We start from the raw sequence: 23,673 nt of genomic DNA on the forward strand, positions 1-23,673 counted from the left end.
AATATTGGGGCGCGCAAATTGAACAATGGGAGCGAATTTATCTACAAATTTCCAATTTTTCTATTATCACAACAGTTTTTTTCATACTGATTTCCCTTGATAGGAAACGATAAACTGCTGAGGCTTAAGCGGCGAACATTATCATTGTCTAAAACAGGCGATTAAATAATCATTTGCAACACAAATTCATTCAGAGCGCTATTTTCAAATGCCTAGCGGTGTTCGAATGCTAAGAAGTAAAAACCTGATAAATGTCTGGAGGATTTCTTCCGCAGTCTCCAATACTTTGGAGACTGCGACCCCAAGGGGTTTATGATGCTCCAAAGATTTCTAAAAAAAAACTGGGGAAAAATGTCAAAAGAAAAAGTAAAGAAAGTCTAAAAATGTGTCACTCACAATACCGGTTTCCATTTTCTACGAAGTATTGATTTGGGGAACTGGTCATGGCTCGCGTTGTCCATCAACGCTTTACATCGAGATTCCACTTCCGGATACCAACCCACTCAACCGGAATAGTGACAGACTTCAGCAGATTAACATCTCTTCTATTTCTCAATTTTTATTTTCATCCCGTATATTCAGCGTTCGATTGGGGTTTTATCCAATCTTGGCAACGATTACTACAAGATCGCACGCTTTTGGTAGACGGCGATGGGTGTCTCCGATACTATCAATCCCAACTTTGGGCGCGATCGCTGTCAGGTAGTATTATTTTAATATCGTCTCCAGAGATAGTTAATTGACACTTTCAAAATGTTTGTCGAAAACTTTTTCTCCTATTGATTGACTCCTATTCCTTCCTAAGAATTTTGATGCTCAATTCTAATTTGAAGGATTTTCTAGGAAAAACAACACAAGATGGTACGTGCGTTCTAATAAGTGAAAGAATTCTCTACTCTGAAGAGCAGGAGAGTAAGTACACCCATAAATTCTAACATCTGTAAAATATTTTACTCATTTCATTCCAATTCAGTTTCGTCATCGCATATCTGGCTTCAAGATTGGACGGCTCTAATTTATAAGGTCTGTATTATTATTTAAAGTTCTGTTAACTGCTCAAAGAATTTTTTGTCTTTTGAGTCGAGACGTTAAAAATTTCGTTTTATGGACATTTTTAAAAATTTTATTATTGATGAATTGTTAGCAGAGTCAGGACTACAAGAAAACCAATCGATTAACAAAAGTGTGGACAACTGCATCGTGTGGCGTCCAGCATATCATTCGACAAGTCAACCGCCAGCACAAATCATCCACCAGCAGTCCCAGCGTTGAACACATCACCTCCGGAGAAGCTTGATTTCTTCTGCTGCACTGCGGTCTTCATGGACCACATCCACTTGTAAGTATTAAAGCATTTTGAAACGTAGTGAATTATTTCTTACGATAGTTTAACGTCAGTAAGCGTTACTCCTGGTAGACGCCGTCGAAAACGCTGTCGAGTAAATCATTTTCTTCTTTTGAATAGAAATAAGGTGACGAAGGATCGGTGATGTCGACGCACACCAATTTGTTCTTCAAAATGTCGAAACCCAACAGCGAAGATGTCTCGTCATCATTTGAGCATGGGCCGGCTGAGCCCAATTCGTAGCATTTCCCGTCACTGGCCGGTACCATTTGCTTCTGCTTCCAAAGCTTCGAAGAAAATTCATCGCTCTCGTAGATTGTGGGGCAATTGGATTTCATGCATCTCATAGAGCCGTCAGAAGTCATGTTTACCACTTGCCCGTAGGGACAGGGTCCTATTACAAATGTAATTGATAGTAACACGATTATAGTGCTTAGCAATTTGCTCACCTTTTGTAAAAAGCGCAACGCAATCATCCTGACTTCCTGAGGGTTCGGGAATGAAAACTGGCCGATGGGACAATCGCATACAGCATCTCCGTAAGGGGAATAGTAAAATCGGCGGCCTCCTAGACACTCGGATGTGTCGTAGATATCGTGACAAAGTCCCGTACGAGCGACATAGACCTTGTCTCTTCCACAAAGACGCGGAGTGCACCGCCCCTGGTAAAATTAGGTCGTTTAATTCCGCAATTTCTACGTGACACACATCTGACCATTTTAAATTTGCATACCTTGAATGTGTAAGGATCGACAGTAACCCACTGTTGTGGGTCGCCGCAAGGTTGTCTTCCCATCAGTGGGTAGCATTTTCCGTCGTCGAACCGCACGGAACTGGAGCCGCAGCCGTCGTCCGGAATCGATCCGTTTGCGGGTAACGGCTGATCGATGGCGGGTGTAGGGGTATCGCTTATTATTGTCTCATTTCCCGCATCAATCGTTTCCTCATTAGTTTCCAACCATTTCTTTATTTTCTTGTTTAGTTGAGAAAATTTGTGCGATTCCTTGTAAGACGTTTTAAATTCTGTACTATTTCCCGATAAGCTCTGCTGTTGGGTGTTAGAGGAAATTGCGAGTGACAAAAGTAAAACGGCCAGCAGTTTTGAAATAACGACATCCATTTTGCGTTAGTTTTTCGATGCCGGTTGTGCACCGCGAAATTTTATTGGGACATTTTGTGCAGTTAGTTGAGCCCAGGTGAAAAAGGTTGTGGCGACGAGGAAGATCAAAATGAAACTGAACTTTTCTTTGCGGATTTCAGCTTCTTTATGCACGGAGCAGTGCAACCGGATAAAATTTGTACTACTCTCACCTTCTTGTTTTTTATTCAAATTGAGTCGTTCTGTGTAAACAAAATCGGCCAAAGTTAACGGTAAATTAAAACTTTCCTTTTTCCCTTTTTGAGATGTGCACAGATGAGTCTATCGGTTATTATTGGGTCACTCATCACCGACAGCTTTCACGAGCACGCGTTTCTTTTCTCAACTTGTTTCAGTTTGAGAATAAAGACCAGAACAACTGGTGGAGAATTTGTGTGTGTTAGTTTCCATCGTTGATTATTATTATAACCGGTTCCCGTTTGTAAGTAAAGCCTCCCTCAAAGCTAAAAGACAAGGACGCTCAAACGTCTGGCCTAAAGGTAAAATTATTCTTGTCATTGGCACATGATAGCATCGCAAAGTTGGTCTTAATCTGCTTTTGATTTATTTCAGCCTTGCGGGATTTACGCCAAGCTAATTAAGGTTTACCAGGCGCAGTACATAATTGAATAACCATGAATAACAAGACATTTCCAGGTTGGAACTTTACACAATTTCTCGGCTACCTACAAATAAGATGAGGAGAATTCCAATACAGGTAAATTATTTCAATAATATTCATTAAAGGATTTACTTAATAATTTTTGAAGAAAAACAAATCTGGTTTAAACCAGATTTTCGAAATGCTTTCCCTTATTACCTGTCCATCGATGTGGGGAATGGTTCGATTCCTATATTTCCTAACAGACTGGGCGTTTTCACACTTTGTTAAGGCGTATTAAATTCAAGGTTACTGTATTGTGATGTGATTCAGTTTATTATTGATATTGCCCAATGTAGAACGTGGATGTGCTGACAAGGGAAACATTTGGCATCAGCATTTTACACCGCAGACCGGTTCCATCTTCCATTTCCAACTAGCCATGATGTGCAATGACGTGTTATCGTCCATCGACGCTTCAACAAGATTCGAGTTCCTGATTGCCCTATGATTCAAGGTAAGCGGATTTAAGGTGTAGTAGTTCACCACTTAACCCACCCAGCATGGATAGTGATAGAATTTAAATGAATCGTCATCTCTCGTAGTTGTAGTTTGTTTCTCATCTCTTTGCTTCTGTTCGGTAACTGGAAACAAAATTGATTTGTTAAACAACATCACAACAAACTCTTTCTCTTTCTAGGGGATTCCCCTTCAGTATTTTGTGAAGTAAAAAAAAAACTAGTTTTGCTCAAATCGATTCCCCGAAGGGCCAATTTCTTGCATCTTTATTTTATCGAGTAGCTTTTTAGAGGCGTAATTGTATACAATTTGTCTATTCACCCACGGTCGATTCCTTTTTCCTTAGCTAGTTATATTGGCAAATCAAAGATGACGGAAGTTTTGAAACTATAGAAAGATAAACAAAAGCGTCCCTAAAACTACGTTGTTCCAATCGGATGAAATGATGATCCAAGTGGAAGTAACTACTCTCTTCTCCCGTTGTTCCCCGTTTAACTGGAACGATTTTGTTTTAAAAAAGGTGAAAGGTAACAGGGCAAATCATATGTTTTTTTGGGATTGTTTTATTTTACCAAAATAAGTTGTGCGCATCTTTTAAAGAGGTTATCAAAGTGTTTTGTTACTCATTTGCCGGCTGTTTTCACGTACACGGGTTTATTTCTCAACCGGTTTCAGTCAAGCTCAAGGAAATTTGCGGAGAATTGTTGGTGAATTTTTGTTTCGACGAAATACCGGTTCCCTTTGACAGCTTGTCCCTCCAGCAAAACGTCAAGGAACCTCAGCCGTCAGTATAAGGACAATTAACATCAATATTGAAACTAATTTACTTTTAAATTTTAGGAGGAATAATTTCTAGTTAAAACCAAGATTTTTCCGAAATGGCTTCCCCTATGCACTATATTTTATTCACTAAAGTTTATTTATTCCAATGTCACTGACTACTATTATTTAATGTCTTAACAGTGTACTACTGATGTCTTTCAATGCAGAAAGTGTGCTGGAACAGTGCAGGAAAACTCGTTTTCTAGTGTAAATCTACACCACAGACTGGTTGCATCTTCCACAAAAGTATTTTGCATCTAGCCGTGCCTCGTGCTGTTAATTCCGTCAGCTCTTTATCGACATTCGACTTCCGGATTTCGCTTTGATTCAAGGTAAGCGGCTCATTAGTTCATTCCCAGTTTATCAGGGTGATTAGAAAGCCAGTCTATGAACACTGGCCGTCGTAGTATTTTTAATATGCGCACAGCTATTTCCCAAAACCAGTTTGACAGCTTGTTGCACGCTTGTGGCGATGAAGAATATCTTGTCTCTAAAACTTCATCAAAAAGACGCGCATTTGTCACAAATATCTCTATTCTTTTTCCAAAGTCGCTTTCCTTATTTTCTTAGCTAGTTGCCCTTGAAAAGCCGAAGACAAAACAAGTTTGGTTTGGAACTCTGAATTTGGTCGTTAACCAAATGCGTGAACAAAAATGTAAATTAGAATTGACATTTAAAGAAAACGAAAAATCAAGCGACGAAGATGATGATTATTTCCTTAGCTTTTCGTGTAAGCTAATTAATATCGACTGGTAATTATTATTGAAGGACTATGCGTAACGTAAGTTAACTAAACAATTTCAGCTCACTTGTGCGGACGATTGCCCAAATACGGAAACTGAAGGTTGCCCTATGGCTGAATCACAATTAAAAATGTTAAAACAAACTCAACATGGCCTTCAGTTTCTTTCACGCTGTTCGATGAGAGAGTCGGTGTGGGGCTGAGTGCTGACTGCGGGTGTGATAAGTTCAACTTTCTCGTGCAAACCACGTGTTTGATATTTGTTTCCGTTTTCCTTGTGTTTACAAAAATAGAAGCTTGCGGTGCTGTGGTATCACTGCGGCGCAAGACAATTGTCAAATTGTTAAACGTTTTCATTTTTGGATTTAGAAATTAACAATGAGTTTAAGGACTATTTTCAGCCTCATCTTGGTGTTGCAGGTGCTTGTTATCACAGCGACATTTCAGTTGCAATCTACCTCGCCAAATTCGTCGACCCTGCTATTACCAGTTCCGATTCCGGCCCCTTCAGTTATTGGGTATTTGAAACCTCCATGATTTTCGGATGCACAATGTAACTGACTCAATTTTTCTAAGGTCGAAAAACAAATTTGTAATGCGAAAATGCTGCGGTCCGGGACAATTATACGTTTCTAAAAAGACGGGAGAGATTCCAGATGCTGAGCGGTGTGTCAAGTTTTCGGTCAGCAGCAGCCATCGGCAATCACCAGTGGTTAAAAAATCACGCGAAATTTTCTTGGGATCCAAACAAAGTTTTCCACCACGTTACAGCGTTGAAGATGTCCAAGTCGATGCAGGATTTCCGCGCAGTTGCACGCCGGATGGTTGGGATTTTTTAGAACCTGAGCTCAGAATGGGCGATCTCTTCTACGCCCTTTCTTCCGGACAGTTGTTAGTTCCTCATCAGTTTTACTTCTTGGAATTCGACAGCTATTGCATCGAAGACTATGCGGACGAAAGGAACGTCACCAAGGTTATAATTTGTTTACTTTTTAAATCTCTTCTTTTAAAATTGATAACATTTGAAATATACTATAGGTGAGAAGAATGGCTTTCGTGTGTTCTGTGCAAACCCGAGATTTTCCAACAACTGCTGTCGACAGCTCGGGAAAATTGAGACTGGATTTCGTCAAATCTGAAGACTATGCGGAACTGCTTACATCGAAATTCAATGCAAGGAGAGTGATCCGGAAATGCTGCGGGCATAATCAATCCTTAGACAGTTTTGCTGGAAGCAATGGCAAGCCCGCGTGCAGGGAAAATCAAGTACTCGTGACCCGCTTCTTTGAAAATCTCCAGGAATTGGAAGATAATTCCACAAGTTTGTTCTTCCGTTTCGGCCATGCCAATTGCAGCACCCGCCCAATTCGTACCACGGTTTTTCAATTGCACTTCAATGGTAGTTTGGAAATCATGGTGGATAACACTAACGCCAACTCAAACACTCGACTAGTCTCTATAGAAGATTACTGTTTGGATGACATGGTAGAGTTTGGTTACGTAACTCATTTACCTTATGCTACAACCTACGCCTTCTATTGCCCCGGTGAAGAACCAAGTCTTATCGAACCAGAATTCAGTGATGGACCTGAAGTGACTGATTCGCCAAGCACCGATCCACCACCTACTTATCCGCCAGTGACTGAAACAACCATGAGTGAACCCGACCCTACTTATTCGAACAACGACGATCAATATGATAATTCGACTTTAATCACCATTCCCAAATGTTGTCCACCTGGACACGTCATGGGTGAAGAATATACCTGTCAGCCTTTATGGTGGTGGCCCACCGAGCGTCCTTGGGACGAACCTATTGAACCAGCTGTGGTTGTGTCAGGATCCATTAACGATGATTTAATGACTTATCACAACAATTTAAGCGCCACCCTCATCTCCAACGTAACGTTGAGCTCTTGCAAAGCTGGTCAACTTCAACAACCGATACCCTTATTTGCTCAATACTCTCAAATCATTCCGATATTTCGAATTGATCCAAAACATGGAGTCTTAGTTTCATTCCACACGCTCGTTGAATATTATTGGGACGTGAAGTCTAAAATCAATTCGTTTTGTGTGGACCAACTATTTTTCAGACAGGAGCAGGATGTTTATTATAACGCTCAAGTTTTCCATTGCATTACCATTGAGACTTTTAAGAGTCATCGTCCAATAATTCTGTTGGTTTCTACTGCGGGTTTATTGGCGACATTTGTTATTTATTTATTCGTCCCAGCTTCAGGTAAATTGACCTACTTTCTTTTTTTCAAACTTAAACTTATCGTTTGATTTTTTTTTTATTGTAACATTTCGCAGGTTCTGCCAAATTGGTTCTATCTGCTTTTGGAGGAAAGAGAAATAGAGGAAATGGGGGAATAGGAGGAACTAATACCATGGCTAAGACGTTAACCGGTCGTATTTTACTTTGTCACGTCTTATCATTAGCCTTAGTATTATTAAATGTATGCATTAAATAAGATTTTGGGATAATAACATTATGCTGTATTTTAGGCGTTTACTTGCTTGGCGATTGTTCAACTAAAGCTCATCGAATCTCTTCAAAGTTCTTGTATCGCCATCGGTAAAATTATTATTCCAAGTGCTTTTTACATGTCGAATTAAGTTGAAACTGTTATTTTTGCAAACAGGCTACGTTACTTACTGGGCTTTTATAGCCTCATTTTCCTGGCTGACAGTGTACTGTTTTGACTACTACCACATCTTTAGGTAAAGACCCAAACTAGCCTTTATATTTGAAACGTAAACGGATGATACAAAAATTCTATTTGAAACGTTTTCTAGCGGATCCTTTAAGGTCACCAACGAAAAATTATTCATCCCTTATTCAGCATTTGGTTGGGGTGTTCCTTTCTTGGCAACGACCATAACAAGCATCGCACAATTTCGGTCTGCGGCGTTGGGTATCTCCAGCCCTTTCAATCCCAACTTTGGTTACGACCGCTGTTGGTTTCCTGACGGTTAGTTTTATATTTTCGGACCGGTTCCATACAAAATCTAATTTACATAATTTATTACGTTTTTGCAGAAAGCTCGTCAGCGCTAATAACTTTCTTTTACGTTCCTGTTGGCGTTCTCCTATTGCTTGACGTTAATTTCTTCCTGTGTCTGATGTTCAATGACAACCTGATGCATTGTTGGCAAAGGCAAGCCATGGCGATCCGTTCCAACCGAAAGAATTCTACAGCCTCAAAGGAGCACGAAGAGTAAGTCACACTACTAAATAATACAGTGCGCATCTGTGAAATCTTATACGAAATTCATTTCGAATTTAGTTTGAAAATGGCGGTGAAACTATTTTTCATCACCGGAATTCCTTGGATTTTTGAATTGATTGGATATCTGGTTTCAAGATTGGATGGTTCAAATGTAGGTCTATATTATTTCTTTGAGTTCTGCGTCATTATCAACACGTCGCGCGGCGTCTTCATTTTCGTCAATTTTATTCTTTTGAATCGAGACGTTCGAAAATTCTTGTGGTCCCGCGTCAAAATCATTTCCAAACGAGAACCTCCAACGCTTGCCGACGGCACTGCCATGCATCACACAAACACAGACAATGATCAATCCACGTCCAATCAAACGACACAATCAACCCCCGCCACTTGTTCGGAAACGATATCAAATCTCGAGAGTTTCGAATATGACGAGTACACCCATTTATAACACGATGTGAGGAACGAAACCTTGTAACATGCCAATCTGTTAAAATCCGAAGCCTCCATCAACTTTCGTTTGGGGATTTTGTCTATTAGGATAGATTCAATATTGATTTATCTTTTTCTGCCAACCTCTTAAATTTTCTTTCAAGTAAAAAGTAATATCCGCACAATCACGAAACACACGCGTCTATAAAAAAATAAATCATAAGCAAAACCAAGTCTGAATCATTGGTAGATTTATCAGATCAATGAAGTACATTTTCAGTTATAAGCGTTTTTAAATTTTATAATTTATTAGTGGAGTTAATAACAGAACAAGAAAAACAAATTGATTTAGCAAATATTTGGACAGTTCCATCCTGTGGCGTCCAATAATTTGGCAAGCTAATGAGCACGAGTACACTCACCAACGTACGAGAGTTGAACCAGTTCAAAATTTCAGAATCTTGCCGGTGCTGGTCCTCTATTTGGACGGTTCTGGTTTTGGGGTCTGTGTATAAACCGTATCCAAATGTAATTACAGTAACAATTGGAAAACATTGTGAATTATTTCTTACACTAATGTAGAGCTGCATTTTCCTTGTCCACTCCCAGGCCGACAACTCGGGTTGGAAGGTGCCACAATTACCGTAGGTGATTGTCTTCTCTCATACGTTTCTTTCGGGCCCTTCTTCTTACCGTACTTGGCTTCATGTTCCTGTTTGACACTGAGGTAGGCTACATAGACGGGGAAGAGGTTGTACTCTGTATAGAACTCGTTGAAAATGCTGTCAAGGATATCGTTTTCTTCTTGGGAAGAGAAATAGGGCGACGAAGGATCGGTGACGTCGACGCATTCCAATTCGTTCTTCAAAATGTCGAGACCCAACAGCGAATATGTGTAGTCGTAATTCGAACAACGGCCAGTGGTTCCGAGTTCATGACACCTCCCGTCGCTGGTCGGCACCAGCTGCTTCTGCTTCTGCTTCCAATAATCGGAAGAATATTCGTCACTCTCGTAAATTGCAGGGCATTTGGATTTCATGCAACTCAAGGATTCATCGGAATTGATGGCTACCACTTGCCCGTAGGGACACGGTCCTATCACGAGTGAAATGAATTTTAACACGATAATGCGAGATGTTGTAAAAATGCTTGGCAATTAGTTTACCTTGGGTAAAAAGCGCAACACAATCACTCCGAGGGTACGGGAATGGATACTCTCCAATGGGACAATCGCATACAGCATCTCCATAAGGTGAATAGTAAAGTCGCCGGCCTCCCGTGCACTCGGATTCGTCGTAAATGTCGTGACAAAGTCCCGTACGAGGGACATAGACCCTTTCTCTTCCGCAACGGCGCTTAGTGCATCGTCCCTGATACAAAAATGTTTTTTTTTTTTTTTTTTTTTAATCTCCGCAATTGTTGGTGGTGCACATTGGGCAATTATTAATTTACATACCTTGAATGTATAAGGATCGACAGTGACGTAGAGTGTAGGGTCACCGCAAGGTTTCCTTCCCATCAGTGGATAGCAGTTTCCGTCGTCGAACCGCACGGAAGTGGAGTCGCATCCGTCTTCCGGGATCGATCCTGATGTGGGGAATGACTGATCGATCATGGGTGTAGGGTCACGGGGTATAACTACCAAATTTTGCACTTCCTTTTCCTCTTCTTTTTTCAACCACTTTTTCATTTTCTTTCTCAGTCGATTGAATGTGTTCGGTTCCTCGTCGATGTCGTTGCTTTTGAAGGATCTGTCCGTTATCTTCTTATGTTGAAACAGTTCCGGAGACAATAATAAAGTCTTGCTGGTAATTTTGGGTGCCACCGACGATAGTGTACTGTTTCCTGGTAAGAAACTCTGCTGCTTGGCACTAGAGGAAACTGCAATTGATAACAGCAAAGCTGCCAACAGACTTAATGGAACGCACTCCATCTTGCACGGAACACACAAGCCTATACGTAAGTCGATGGCAATTGAATTCCGACACTTTGCCACTGTGTAAATTGAGTAGAAATGAAAACTAGTAGTTTCAACGAGGAGGTTCAGGGGAAAACTGAATTTGTCTTGTGGCTCTCATCTTCTTTATATCTTTCAGGCGCATACATTTGCAACCGGAGAAACTGGAAAACGAAAATGAGCACTCATTTTCCAGTTTTTGTTTTCCCTTTTGTTATGTGTTCACACTAGTCTATAGGTTATTACTAGGTCATCGTTGCTTCTGCTTTCAAAAACATTTGTCGCCATCGTAGGTTTGAGGAGCATTCGGGTGTCACGCACCTCACAGAAGTTGCCCGTATGGACAGGGTTCCTGTTACGAATGAACGATAATGTGAGACAACGTAAAAATGCTCACCAATTTACTGATTTGTGAAAAGAGCGAAAACACAATCGTCCCGAAGTGAATATACGCGAATGGATATACTTGTCCTACGGGACAACCGCATTAGGGATCTCCGTAAGGCGAATAGTAAAGACGGTGGCCTCATTCTTCACTCGTACCTGTCGTTGATTTCGGTCTCCGACATCGTTTCTATTCTGAACTGGTTTTAACTAGAGCTAGTGCAGGTGCACGACAATTGAACAAGGTGGGCGAAAACTTTTCAAAAAATTTCCAATGGCTCAATTACCGTAACAGGTTTTCATACGTACATTTCCTTATATTCACCCGGGGAGTCCCCTTTTCTCCTTCACTCGTCCTCAAAGAGAAGAGGTTCAAGCAGCCAACATCATCAATCTGATACGGGTGATTAAGTTGTCATTTGTTTGAACAAGCTTTAAAACAAAAATGTTTCGACTCTTATTTTGAGAAATCGAAATTTCCTGTTTTGGGATGGGTTGGTGGGAAGGCGGGAAAGGCCAGATTTTTTAAAATATCGATATCTTAATTGTTAATTAGAATATTTGTGTCGTCTGCATTTTGTTTTTCACAGTCTCGAAAAAGCAAAAAGAGACCAAGTTTAAGATATTTTTTATTATAGAAAACTGAAAAGATCATTGCTGATCTGGAAACGTGTACGTGGCTGCAAGAGAAATAGTCAAATAGCAGAACAAAATCAAATGTGGTTGTCGTGTGAAATTTGATGTCGTGAACTCCACATGCACTCCACTCCAGCATCATGCTGTTTAAACAGCATGATGACCTGAGATGACCTGATGACCTGAGAGATGACCTGATGAGATGACCTGAGAATTCTCAGGTAAAACTAAGAATGTGAATTGAATGATTTTGGGAGCTTATACAGCAGAATAATAAGAGTTCATAAACCCCTGTTCCAAATTTGTGAAATGCTGGTGCCAGACTATAGTGACTAGCTTTTATCATGCATGCTGTTGTCAATGCATGATGGCAGAGTTTGTTTGTTCTATCTAACCTTTACCATTGTGCAGATTTAGGCCTGAGGCAGTCATCGTAGCCACAACATGTGCAAGTTTTGATACTGACCTGCCATCACCAACAATCTCAGCATCATCAATAGGGTAAAGATTTTTGTGACTTTTGTTAACATGTGACCTGCCTTACATAATTAAATGGTGCCTGAAACTTGCATTCAGGGTATTACACGTAAACCTTAAGTAATCCTGTTTATTAACAATAATTACCCACTGTCTTCTTTCTAACTTTTTGTATCTGCAATATTTTTTTTCGTAACCCATTGTTTTTATTTTTATTTAGATAAAAAGCTCCTAGACTAATTGGGAAAACTCTTTCCTCGTGTACAATGTGAAGGATCCCCTTTTCCTATCCTGCTTGGTGTCAACTTTGCTGAGAATGGAGCACTTGAGGATGCCTGGCTGTGGATTTCGGGCTTAAAGGTAGGACAATTTTGTCTCTAGATATTCTTCCGTTTTTTTTAACTATATGGTGGCGTTAGTCGTTACGGAGTACGATTATTCCTGAGTTAGACGGTTAACTGCCAGTTTTCTCTTGCCGTTTCTGTTATCTCAATCGGGGTTAATTAAATAACTCGTTTGTAGAGCGACTGCACATCAGACTTGTTTTATTCCTCACAACTTTGTCTGCCGGCAAATAATCAAATTGAAAAAATTTGTTAAATTTAAATACTTCAAACAACGCTGTCCAAAGTCTATAAATTGTTATGTCCAAGAGGGACCTGCCGCCACACCAGCACCTCCTCGTTATTGGGGCATCGTTGAATTATTTACACTAAATGGACTACGACTTCCGGATTCCAGACTGGGATAGAGACAGATTTAAGCAGATCAACTATTCTTATTATTTCTCAATTTTTATATTCATCAGACTGTATTCAATGTTCGGTTTCCTGATAAGAATTTTTGCTGTTGGGCGCTAGTGGAAAGCGCAAGTACCAACACCAACAGACACGGAATTACGCCATCCATTTTGCGTTAGTTTGACGATGCCGGTTGCGCACCATGAAATTTATAGGGACATTTTGTGCAGTAAGTTGAGCCCAGGTGAAAACGGTTGTGGCGACGAAGAAGATCAAAACAAAACTGAACTTTTCTTGGCGGATTTCAGCTTCTTTATGCACATCATGTGCAGTGCAACCGGATCTACTCTCATCTTTCGTTTAAAAAAATTCAAATTGAGACGTTCTGTGTAAACAAAATCGGTCCAAGTTAATGGTAAATTAAAACTTTCCTTTTCCCCTTTTTAGATGTGTACAGATGAGTATCGGTTATTATCGGGTCACTCATCACTGACAGCTTTCACGAGCAAGCGTTTCTTTTCTCAACTTGTTTTAGTTTAAGAATAAAGACCAGAAAAATTGGTGGAGAATTTGTGTGTGTTAGTTTCCATCGTTGATTATCATTATAACCGGTTCCCGTTAAAAGTAAAGCCTCCCTCAAAGTAAAAAGACGAGGACGCTCAGACGTCTGGCCTAAAGGCAATTACTCTTGTCATCGGCACATGATAGCATCGCAAAGTTGGTCTTAATCTTCTTTTGATTTATTTCAGCCTCCAGGAATATTACGCCAGGCTAAGATTTACCAGGCGTAGTACATAATTAAATAACAAGACATTTCCAGGTTGGAACTTTTCACAATTTCTCGGCTACCTACAAATAAGATGAGGATTATTCCAATACAGGTGAAATGATTTCATTTAATATCCATTAAGGATTTACTTGTATTTTTGGAGAAAAAAAATCTGGTTAAAACCAGATTTTCGAACTGCTTTCTCTTATTACCTGTCCATTGATGTGGGGAATGGTTCGATTCTTATATTTCTGGACAGACTGGGCGTTTTTACACTTTTGTTTTAGGCAAAGTAGCGTATTTACTTCAAGGTTACTGTGCTGTGATGTGATTCAGTTTATTATTGATATTGCTCAATGTAGAACGTGCCCATGTGCCGACAGGAAAAATCCATTTTGCAGCATTTTTTTCCGCAGACCGGTTGCAGATTCCATTGCCAACTAGCCATGATGGGCTCGTGTTATCGTCCATCGACGCTTCAACGAGAATCGAGTTCCTGATTCCACTTTGATTCAAGGTAAGCGGCTTCTATTATTAGTATGTAACCTACTCAACCGGAAAAGTGACAGAATTAAAGAAATCGTCATCTCTCGTATATTTCCTATTTTTCCAATCAATCGATGAATATTGATCAACTCTTTTTGTATTAGCCATGGTTATTGCAAATTATTCGCAACCAGTATTGGCAGCTTTTTTTCGTTTCCGTTAGGGAACAGGAAACTAAATCAAAATCGTAAAAAATAGTATCTAGACTTACTCTTTCCGATAGGATTCCCCTTGTAATCGAATCCCAACGGTCGATTTCTGTCATCGTTATTTTGTCGGATAGTTTTTCCCAAAAAAGAAGAAAAAAGAGATTTGTAACAAATTTCTGTATTCGTCCAAGGTCGATTTTCTTAGCTAGCCAGCATTGGAAAATCGAAGATGACATGAGGTTCGGAACTCGAATCTGCTCGATTGCTGGTTATTAATCAGAAGGGCTCCGGCTCCCCAAGGAATTGAGTCGCGTCCGTCTTCCGGAATCGATCCATTATATAGCTAAAACTTCCGATAGGAGATGCTTGACAAGATGGGGGATAGAATTATCTATTATTTTTTAACATGTGGTTCAAATCAAAGATTTCTTGCTCTAATTTCTTCTCTTTCTTCCTCAACCTCTTCGTCAAATCTTTTTTTGTTAATTTCGCCAATCTGTTTTGTGCTTTTCTTTTCCAATTTTTTCGGTCTGTTATTTATTTGGTACGTCAGGTGTGGGAGGGGGTTGGTCTGTTATGTATTGAATCGATTATTGCTGGATTAATCCTGGGCGGTCCTGATTAAATTCTCTGGTGCTCCTGGGTCCTATTAGAATAATGGCTAACACAGACGTGATCAAAACGGACAGACTTACGATAACCCCATCCATCCTATCCTATTTAGTTTCAAACCGACGAAGATAAACTTGTTGTTGCGCGGGTCACCAGAGTGTTGAAGCGGAGTGAAAACCGCGTAATTGCGACGTCTCGATATGTATTTGCCATCGGATAAAGAGTATTTTAGTACTATCATCTTCCAGGGATTCCCCGTTTAACTGGGGCGATCTTAAAAAAAAAAAAAACGGGTGAAAGTTAATACTAAGGCAAATCAAATGTTTTGTTTTGTTAGGGCATCTTTGTGCATTGTTGCATGCTGCATCTTAAGAGGTCTTCGTAGTTTTTTGTTGCTCATTCACCGGCAGTTTTTTCACGTACACGGGTTTCTTTTCTCAACCGGTTTCAGTCAAGCCCAGGGAAATTGGCGGATAATTTTGGCGAATTTTTGTTTCGATGGGAACCGGTTCCAATTGACGGCTTCTCCTTCCTTAAAAAGACAAGGATCCTCAGACTTATGTATAAGGACAATTATTACTTGTCATCAAAACACTTGTAATCGTATACGTTGGTTTCAATTTCCTTTTGGGTTATATCATAGACTTAAGATGTGCTTCGTAACTGACTGGCGTATATTCGCGTATATTCCTCGAATTGATTAATTTTTCGGCTACCGATGAGAATAATCCCAAAACAGGCGAGATGATTTAATTAACAACCATATTTAAATTAACGATTGACCTTTAAATTTTAGGAGATATAATTTTCGTTTGCAACCAGATCTTTTCCGCTTTTCGAAATGAATCTCTCTTATACCTGTCCGTTGACGCGTGGAATGGGATTTTTTCTGAACAGACTGGGCGTTGGCATACTTGGTATATTTTATTCAGTATAGTTTATTTTTTATTTACTCCAAGGTTACTGACTACAACTACTAATTCGAAGTCTACTACTGATGTCCTTCAATGCAAACGCGTCAATATGCTGGGATGAAAATCCATTTTCAGTGTATTTCTACACCACAAACCGGTTGCATCTCCCACAAAGTATTTTGCATCTAGCCATGCCTCGTGCTATCGCCAAGTCCATCAACTCTTCATCGAGACTCGACTTCCGGATTCCGCTTTGATTCAAGGTAAGGGGCATAATTAGTTCACTTTCAATTTTTCGGGCCAGTCAGAGGGCTAGTCGATGAACAGAACACTATAACCGTCTTAGAATTTTAATTCATATACCTATTTACAAAAACCAGGTTAGACGGCTTGTTGCACGCTTGTTGCGATGTAATTTCGTGCATCCTTTTAAGGAATATGTGGTCCCTAAAACTTTTCAAAAAGACGCATTTGTCACAAGTTCCTCTATTCTTCGTCCACAGTCGCTTTCCTTTGGTTGTTAGCTAGTTGCCCTTGAAAAATTGAAGACGAAACAAGTTTGGTTTGGAACTCTGAATTTGGTGGTTAATCAAATGCGTAGACCAATTGTAAATTCGGATTGACATTGCCAGTTTATAACTTGAAGAAAGCGTAAAAACAAGCGATGACGAAGATGATGATTATTTCCTTAGTTTTCCGTGGTGACTACTGAATGGCGATTCGTTATTGATTTGTTAATAGTAATATTCCGGAAGGACTATGCATTATGCATATTATGTTAACGTACGTTAAGTAAACAACTTTAGCTCCCTTGTAGGGAAGAGCGCCCGAACATAGAAAGTGAAGGTTGCTCTATAGCTAAATCACTATTTGAAATGTTCGAACAAACTCTACCTAGCTCTCAGTTTCTTTCACGCTGTTTGGCGGGTCGGTCAGTGTCACAAGTCAGTTTGGGTGATTGCGGGTCTAATAGGTCACACTTTCTCGTGTAAAGCACATGTTTGATATTTGCTGGTTTCCTAGTTTTTCTTGTTATTGCAACCAGCACTTGCGGTGCTGTGATCACGGTGATCATTGTATCGATCAACTGCCGCAGTGATCACTGCAGTGCCATATAACTGTGTGACGTTTTCATTTGTGGATTAATAAATTAGCAATGGGTTTAAGCAAAGGTACGTTTTTCAGCCTCGTCTCACTTATCTTGGTGCTGCAGGGGTTTGTTATCACAGCGACATTTCAGTTGCAATCTACCTCGCCGAATTCGTCGCTATCAACCCTGTCATTGCCACTTACGGCCCCTTCAGTCGTTGAGTATTTAACGCTTCAATGATTTTTGGATGCTCAATTTTCTTGACGCAATTTTATTATAAGGTCGAAAAACCAATTTTTAATGCGAAAATGCTGTGGTCCGGGACAATTATACAATTATAATTTGGCGGAAGATATTTCCCATGCTGATCGGTGCGTCAAGTTTTCTGTCAGCAGCAGCCATCGGCAATCACCAGCAGTTCAAAAATCACGCGACATTTTCTTGGGATCCAAACAAAGTTTTCCACCACGTTACAGCGTTGAAGATGTCCAATTCGATGCAGGATTCCCACGCAGTTGCACGCCGGATGGTTGGGATCGTTTAGAACCTGAGCTCAGAATGGGCGATCTCTTCTACGCCCTTTCATCTGGACAGTTGTTAGTTCCTCATCAGTTTTACTTCTTGGAATTCGACAGCTATTGCATCGAAGACTTTGCAAGAGAAAGGGATTTCAAGATGGTACAATGAAGTTTACTATCTTAATACCTAATTTGACATTTATTTGATTTATCATAGGCAAGAAGAGTGGCTTTCATATGTACTTCGCAAATCCAACAATTTCCTAAAACTGCTATTGATAACTCGGTAAAATTGAGACTGGATTTCATCAAATCTGAAGAAGATACGGAACTGTTCGCATCAAAATTCACCGGAAGAAAAGTAATCCGGAAATGCTGCGGTCATAATGAATCGTTCGACAGTCTTTCTAAAAATGAAGGCAAGCCAAGGTGCAGGGATAATCTAGGTTTTGCGACGCGCTTCTTTGAAAATCTCCAATTGGAAGAAAAGCCAAATGATTTATTCTACCGTTTCGGCTACGCCAATTGCTCCAACCCAGCTCGTACCACGGAATTCCAATTGAACTCCGACAGTAGTTTGGAAATCAAGGTGGATAACACAATCGCCAACTCAAGCAATCTACTAGTCTCTATAGAAGATTACTGTGTGGACGACATGGTGGAGTTTGATTACTACGATAATTTACCTGTTATTGCAACCTACGCCTTTTACTGTTGCAATGAAGAACCATGTTTTATTGAACCAGAATTGACTGATGGATTTGAATTGACTGAATCGCCAAGCACCGATACGGCGTTCACTGATTCGTCATTCACTGAACCAACAGCACTTACTGAAACAACCATGAGTGAACCCGACTCTACTTATTCGAACAACGACGATCAATATGATAATTCGACTTTAATCACCATTCCCAAATGTTGTCCACCTGGGCACGTCATGAATGAGGATTTCATCTGTCAGCCTCTATGGTGGTGGTCCAACCAGGAAGAATGGGACCTACCTAGTAACCCAGAAAAGATTGTATCGAATTCCATTAAGTATGATTTTAAGACCTATCACAACATTTCGAATATGATGTTCTTCCCGAACAAAACATTGAGTTTTTGTCAATCCAATCAACTTCCTCAAGCTACTTCCTTATTTGCCGAAAATTCGAAAGTCATTCCGATATTTCAAAATGATTTAAAAAATGGACTTTCAGTTTCAATCCACTTGTCCATTGAAAATTACTGGGACGTGAAGTCTAAAATTAATTCGTTTTGTGTGGACCAGTTGCTTTTCAGAGAGGAACGGGAAGTTTATTATAACGCCCAAGTTTTCCATTGCTTTACCTCTGAATCTCCTAAAATTTTTCTTCCATCAGTCCTATTGATTTCTACTGTGGGTCTATTGATGACTTTTGTTATTTACTTTTTCGTTCCAGCTTCAGGTAAATTTACCCGCTGTCTTTTATGTATAGTCAACATATCGATTAATTTTGAATAATGCAACATTTTCACAGGTTCCGCCAAATTGGTTATAACTGCTTTTGGAGGAAAGAGAAATAGAGCCAATGGAATGAATACCATGGCCATGATGTTAACCGGGCGTATTTTACTTTGTCACGTCATATCATTGGCATTGGTATTATCAAATTAACATTCGACTAGATTAGTGTTATTATTTGTTTGTTTTGTTTTAGGCGTTTATTTGCTTGGTGATTGGGCATCTACAGCTCGTCGAATCAGGGGAAAGCTCCTGTGTCGCCATTGGTAAAATAATTATTCTAATAAATGCTGTAACATTTCGTTAAATTAAATTAAAACTTTTTATTTTTTGTCAACAGGCTACATTACTTACTGGGCATATATCGCCTCATTTTCGTGGCTGACAGTTTACTGTTTTGATTATTACTACATCTTTAGGTAAAGACCTTATATGTTTTACATGAAATGTAAATAATCTACAAGTTACAAATCGTATTTTAAACATTTTAAAGCGGATCTTTTAAGGTCACCAACGATAGGTTATTCATCCCGTATTCAGCATTTGGTTGGGGTGTTCCTATCTTGGCAACGATCACCACAATCATCGCACAATTTTGTTCCAAGGCGATGGGTTTATCTAACACTGTCAATCCCAACATTGGTTACGATCGTTGTTGGTTTGCAGGCGGTTGGTATTATTTTCGTATCGGTTCTTTAGATAATCTATTATTGAAGCTTAATTTGTTTTTTTAGATAGTTTGTCAGGGCTAGTAATTTTCTATTACGTTCCTGTTGGCATTCTCCTATTACTTGACATCTATTTCTTCTTCAGTTTAATTTTCAATTCTAACCTGATGTATTGCTGGCAAAGGCCAGAGATGGAAATTCGTTCTAACCGAAGAATTTCTACAGCCTCCAAAGAGCATGAAGAGTAAGTATACCATTAATTCAATCTGATCTGTAGAATTTTTTTAAACAAAATTCATTCAAATGTAGTTTGAAAATGGCGGTAAAACTTTTTTTCATCACTGGAATTCCTTGGATATTTGAATTTATCTCGCATCTGGCTTCAAGATTGGACGGTGCAAACTTAGGGCTATATTATTTCTTAGTGTGCTGCCAACTGCTCAACACATCGCGCGGCGTCTTCATTTTCGTCAATTTTATCCTTTTGAATCGAGACGTTCGAAAATTCTTGTGGTCCCATATCAAAATCCTTTTCAAACGAGAGCCTCGAATGCCTGTCGATTTCAACGCTATTAATCACGCAGATACCGATCAATCCACGTCCAATCTAACCACACAGTCAACCCCCGCCACTTGTTCGGAAACAATATCAAACATTGAGAGTTTCGAATATGACGAGTACACCTATTTATGAACACGAAATAGGAAACGATACTTTGCAACATGCCTAAAAAAACACGCCTACAACTACCTGTTAAAACCCTTTGGGTATTCTTTTGGGGATTTTGTCTAATGGTTTAGGGTCAAAAGTAATTTTATTCGGTACTCGTCTTTGGATCGTTAGTCAATAGAAATTTGAAATCGAACTGTTAAGTCACAGTGAAACGGAGATCTTTCTAATTAATAAACATGGTTTTCCTTAATAGGCGTTATGAAATTTTATAACTTAACAGCAGAGTTAACAGAACCAGAAAAACAAATCGATTAACGAAAGTGTGGACAATACAACTGGATCCTCTTGCGCCGAGTCTATTAACTGCCGAATAAAACGCACATTTTCGCCCTATTCCATCTCAGGCACGTCTTATTGTTTTTTAGTAGGTGCGACTACCTTTTTCGTTGAGCTATTCTGTTTCTTGGAACTGCGTGAAACACACCATAAGAATAGTTATTTTAACAAATATGAAAACGTCTTGAATGATATCTTACGCAAATTTATTGAGGCATTTTCCTTGTTGATTTGACCGACAGGGCGGGGTGATAGGTACCGCAGTAGTTTCTGCAGACCTGTCTTCCATTTCAGGTTGTGTTGTTACAGATTCTGGTTGTCTAGATTGCGTAGATTGCCTTCTTTGGTACGTTCCCTTTGGAGCCTTCTTCTTCTTACCGTCTTTCTCTGCTTGTACGTGCTGAAGACTCTGGTAGGCCATATAGATGTGGAAGAGGTTGTACTCCGGGGAGAACTCGGTGAAAGCGCTGTCGAGTAGATCGTTTTCTTCTTTGGAAAAGAAATAAGGTGACGTAGGATCGGTGACGTCAATGCACTCCAATTCGTTCTTCAAAATGTCGAGACCGAACAATGTGTCGGCATTATTAGAACATGGGCCATCTGAGCCAAGTTCATAACATTTACCGTCGCTGGTCGGCACAAATTGCTTCTGCCAAGGTTTCGAAGAATATTTATCGTTCTCATAGATTATGGGGCATTTGGATGTCATGCAGTTCAAATAACCGCTAGGACTGATGGCTACTACTTGCCCGTAGGGGCAGGGTCCTATAACGAATGATATTGATAGCAAAACGTTTGGGTGATTGAATATAGCTTTCTTACCTTGTGTAAAAAGTGGGACACAATCGTCGTGAGGGTACGGGAATGGAAATTCTCCGATGGGACAATCGCACACTGTATCTCCGTATTGGGAATAGTAAAGTCGCCGGCCTCCTTCGCACTCTGATCTGTCGTAGATGTCGTGACACAAGTCCGTGCGGTTGACATAGACCCTGTCTCTTCCGCAAAGACGCGGAGTGCACCGCCCCTGATAAAAAATGACGCCGTTCAATTAGTTGGTGACGCGATAATTAATATGCATACCTTGTATGTGACGGGGTCAACCGTGACAAAGTATGTTGGGTCACCGCATGGTTTCCTTCCCATAAGTGGATAGCAGTTGCCGTCGTTAAAACGCACGGAAGTTGAGCCGCAGCCGTCGTCCGGGAAAGTTGTTTTTGAAGGAAAAGGCTCATTAATGAAAGGTGTAGGAGTGCCGGGAATTGTTATCAAATGTTCCACGATAATCTTTTCGTCTTTTGTTTTCAACCATTTTTTCATTTTCTTCGTCAGTTCAGTAAATTTGTTCGGTTCCTTTTTGCTGCTTTTGTAAGACATTTTATCCTTAATCTGATGTTTAAACAGTTCCGGAGAGAATGAGGTCTTGCTGATGATTTGGTTGGTCAACGATAGGATCAATTCTGTTTTATTTCCTGGTAAGAAATTCTGCTGCTCGGTGCTGGAGCAAAGTGCAAGTGTCAACAGTACAACGACCAGCAGATTTGAAATAACGACAGCCATCCCGATCTGAAAACACAAGCTTACGTATGTCGAAGGCGGCTGTAAAGTATATGCCGTGAATTTGTATTAGGACACTTTGCGACTCTGCGGTAAGTTACAACGAAAAAAAAACAAACAAACTAGGAGTGTGTCAGCGATGAGGTTAAGGAGAAAACTGAATTTTTTCTGGCTTTCATCTTCTTTATGTACCTCAGGGGCTTTCATTTGCAATCGGAGAAAATGAGCCCTACTCTCATCTTCCTGTTTTTTTCTTTTAGTTTTGTTCGAATTCAGAGTTTTGTTTGAAAAAATCGCGGTCAAAGTTAACGGGAAATTAAAATATTCCTTTTCTCTTTTTAGATGCGTTCCTACGAGACTATAGGTTTTTAGTGTGTCGATCTTTCGTCTGTAAAGTTTCTATTCTTAACTGGTTTTAGCTTGAATACTTGGGCACGTTAATTCAACAACGCGGTCGAAATTTTTCCAAAAATTTCGAACAGGTTTCCATCCATCTATTCTTTGATTCGCCTATACTGCTGGGAAGTCCCCTGCAATCGTCCTCAAAGCGAAGAGGTTCAAGCAGCCAACATCGCCAATCTGAAACCGGCGATTAAAATGTCATTTGCAAAACATTTTGAATATGTATTCAAAACATCGTATCGAAATGACAAGCGGAATTCGCCGGAGTTCGCCTAGTTCAATTAATTTTGGAACAACGCAACACGACTTCTGCACAGCATTGCTTAAAGTATCACTGATATTTATAATTGTAATTATAATTTGATTGGTGTAGAAATTTTTAGATCATTTTAGGAAGCAAAATGTTTCGACTCGTATTTTGAGAAATCGAAATTTCCTGTTTTTGTGTTGGAGTTTGTAACAAACGCACCATAGACGGTGTTGAGGCTGGTCAGTGGGGCATCGTTGAATTGTTTACACCAAATTGATGCTGGCCGGTCGTGAAAGCAACAAATAATCAAAATTACGATGCGAGTTCGATCGAAACGCCTTCTACGGTTGTCCCAGATCGTTTTTTCTTTTTTGGATCGTCTTTGATCAACTCTCTACGAAGACAATTTTGGGTTTGACATCTTTCGCCATGTCTAAATTTACTTTGTTTGACGCAGAACGCCATAGCGCAGCTCAGTCACGGATCGATTGGCTCCGGATTCCAGACTTTATGCATTAATTATCTTACAGGTTTTGACTGGAAAAACCTAGACGCTTTCTTCTCAGACCTTGTACGACACTTCATTTTATTACCATATAGGAAAGACTAAAAGTCTTCTTGCGAATTCTTTGCTGTTACCACGAGGACATTTGCCGCCACGTGAAAACCGGGAA

At 39.9% G+C, this 23,673-nt stretch overlaps 5 protein-coding genes across 9 annotated transcripts; 3 read left to right on the plus strand and 2 right to left on the minus strand.

The window, feature by feature from the left end:
* Window positions 1–339: 339 nt before the first annotated feature.
* LOC124348413 lies at window positions 340–1,297 on the plus strand. The gene is made up of 4 exons (XM_046798620.1): window positions 340–702; window positions 844–912; window positions 974–1,023; window positions 1,145–1,297. The coding sequence occupies exons 1-4, from the start codon at window positions 444–446 to the stop codon at window positions 1,295–1,297; spliced, it is 531 nt and encodes a 176-aa protein (XP_046654576.1). The 5' UTR covers window positions 340–443.
* LOC124349740 lies at window positions 1,102–11,575 on the minus strand. 3 transcript variants are annotated; one of them, XM_046800556.1, is made up of 4 exons: window positions 10,289–11,575; window positions 9,998–10,202; window positions 1,383–1,739; window positions 1,102–1,318 (listed from the first exon to the last, which is right to left on the minus strand). In XM_046800556.1, the coding sequence occupies exons 1-3, from the start codon at window positions 10,763–10,765 to the stop codon at window positions 1,405–1,407; spliced, it is 1,017 nt and encodes a 338-aa protein (XP_046656512.1). In that variant the 5' UTR covers window positions 10,766–11,575; the 3' UTR covers window positions 1,102–1,318; window positions 1,383–1,404. The 3 variants fall into 3 exon arrangements, with proteins under 3 accessions (XP_046656512.1, XP_046656511.1, XP_046656510.1); XM_046800554.1 differs by lacking the exons at window positions 1,102–1,318; window positions 1,383–1,739 and adding exons at window positions 9,158–9,337; window positions 9,405–9,927; XM_046800555.1 differs by having other exon boundaries at window positions 1,102–1,739; window positions 10,289–11,054.
* On the plus strand, window positions 5,183–9,031 carry LOC124349451. Of its 2 annotated transcripts, XM_046800063.1 has the most exons (10): window positions 5,183–5,206; window positions 5,588–5,685; window positions 5,744–6,140; window positions 6,206–7,409; window positions 7,484–7,617; window positions 7,679–7,748; window positions 7,816–7,894; window positions 7,970–8,145; window positions 8,214–8,391; window positions 8,461–9,031. In XM_046800063.1, exons 1-10 carry the CDS (start codon window positions 5,198–5,200, stop codon window positions 8,849–8,851), a joined length of 2,736 nt encoding a protein of 911 aa, XP_046656019.1. In that variant the 5' UTR covers window positions 5,183–5,197; the 3' UTR covers window positions 8,852–9,031. The 2 variants fall into 2 exon arrangements, with proteins under 2 accessions (XP_046656019.1, XP_046656018.1); XM_046800062.1 differs by lacking the exon at window positions 5,183–5,206 and having other exon boundaries at window positions 5,332–5,685.
* A 2,530-nt stretch (window positions 11,576–14,105) lies between the features above and the next one.
* Window positions 14,106–20,704, plus strand: LOC124349448. Of its 2 annotated transcripts, XM_046800059.1 has the most exons (11): window positions 14,106–14,312; window positions 16,062–16,279; window positions 17,230–17,327; window positions 17,388–17,784; window positions 17,842–19,057; window positions 19,130–19,251; window positions 19,310–19,379; window positions 19,454–19,532; window positions 19,607–19,782; window positions 19,848–20,025; window positions 20,091–20,704. In XM_046800059.1, the coding sequence occupies exons 4-11, from the start codon at window positions 17,407–17,409 to the stop codon at window positions 20,473–20,475; spliced, it is 2,604 nt and encodes an 867-aa protein (XP_046656015.1). In that variant the 5' UTR covers window positions 14,106–14,312; window positions 16,062–16,279; window positions 17,230–17,327; window positions 17,388–17,406; the 3' UTR covers window positions 20,476–20,704. The 2 variants fall into 2 exon arrangements, with proteins under 2 accessions (XP_046656015.1, XP_046656013.1); XM_046800057.1 differs by lacking the exons at window positions 14,106–14,312; window positions 16,062–16,279 and having other exon boundaries at window positions 16,721–17,327.
* A 96-nt stretch (window positions 20,705–20,800) lies between these two features.
* LOC124349719 lies at window positions 20,801–22,485 on the minus strand. Its single transcript, XM_046800525.1, has 4 exons — window positions 21,874–22,485; window positions 21,613–21,817; window positions 20,991–21,555; window positions 20,801–20,923 (listed from the first exon to the last, which is right to left on the minus strand). Exons 1-4 carry the CDS (start codon window positions 22,348–22,350, stop codon window positions 20,866–20,868), a joined length of 1,305 nt encoding a protein of 434 aa, XP_046656481.1. The 5' UTR covers window positions 22,351–22,485; the 3' UTR covers window positions 20,801–20,865.
* Window positions 22,486–23,673: the final 1,188 nt, after the last annotated feature.

This window comes from Daphnia pulicaria, chromosome 7 (assembly GCF_021234035.1).
Source record: "Daphnia pulicaria isolate SC F1-1A chromosome 7, SC_F0-13Bv2, whole genome shotgun sequence".
NCBI classification, from domain to species: Eukaryota; Metazoa; Arthropoda; class Branchiopoda; order Diplostraca; family Daphniidae; genus Daphnia; species Daphnia pulicaria.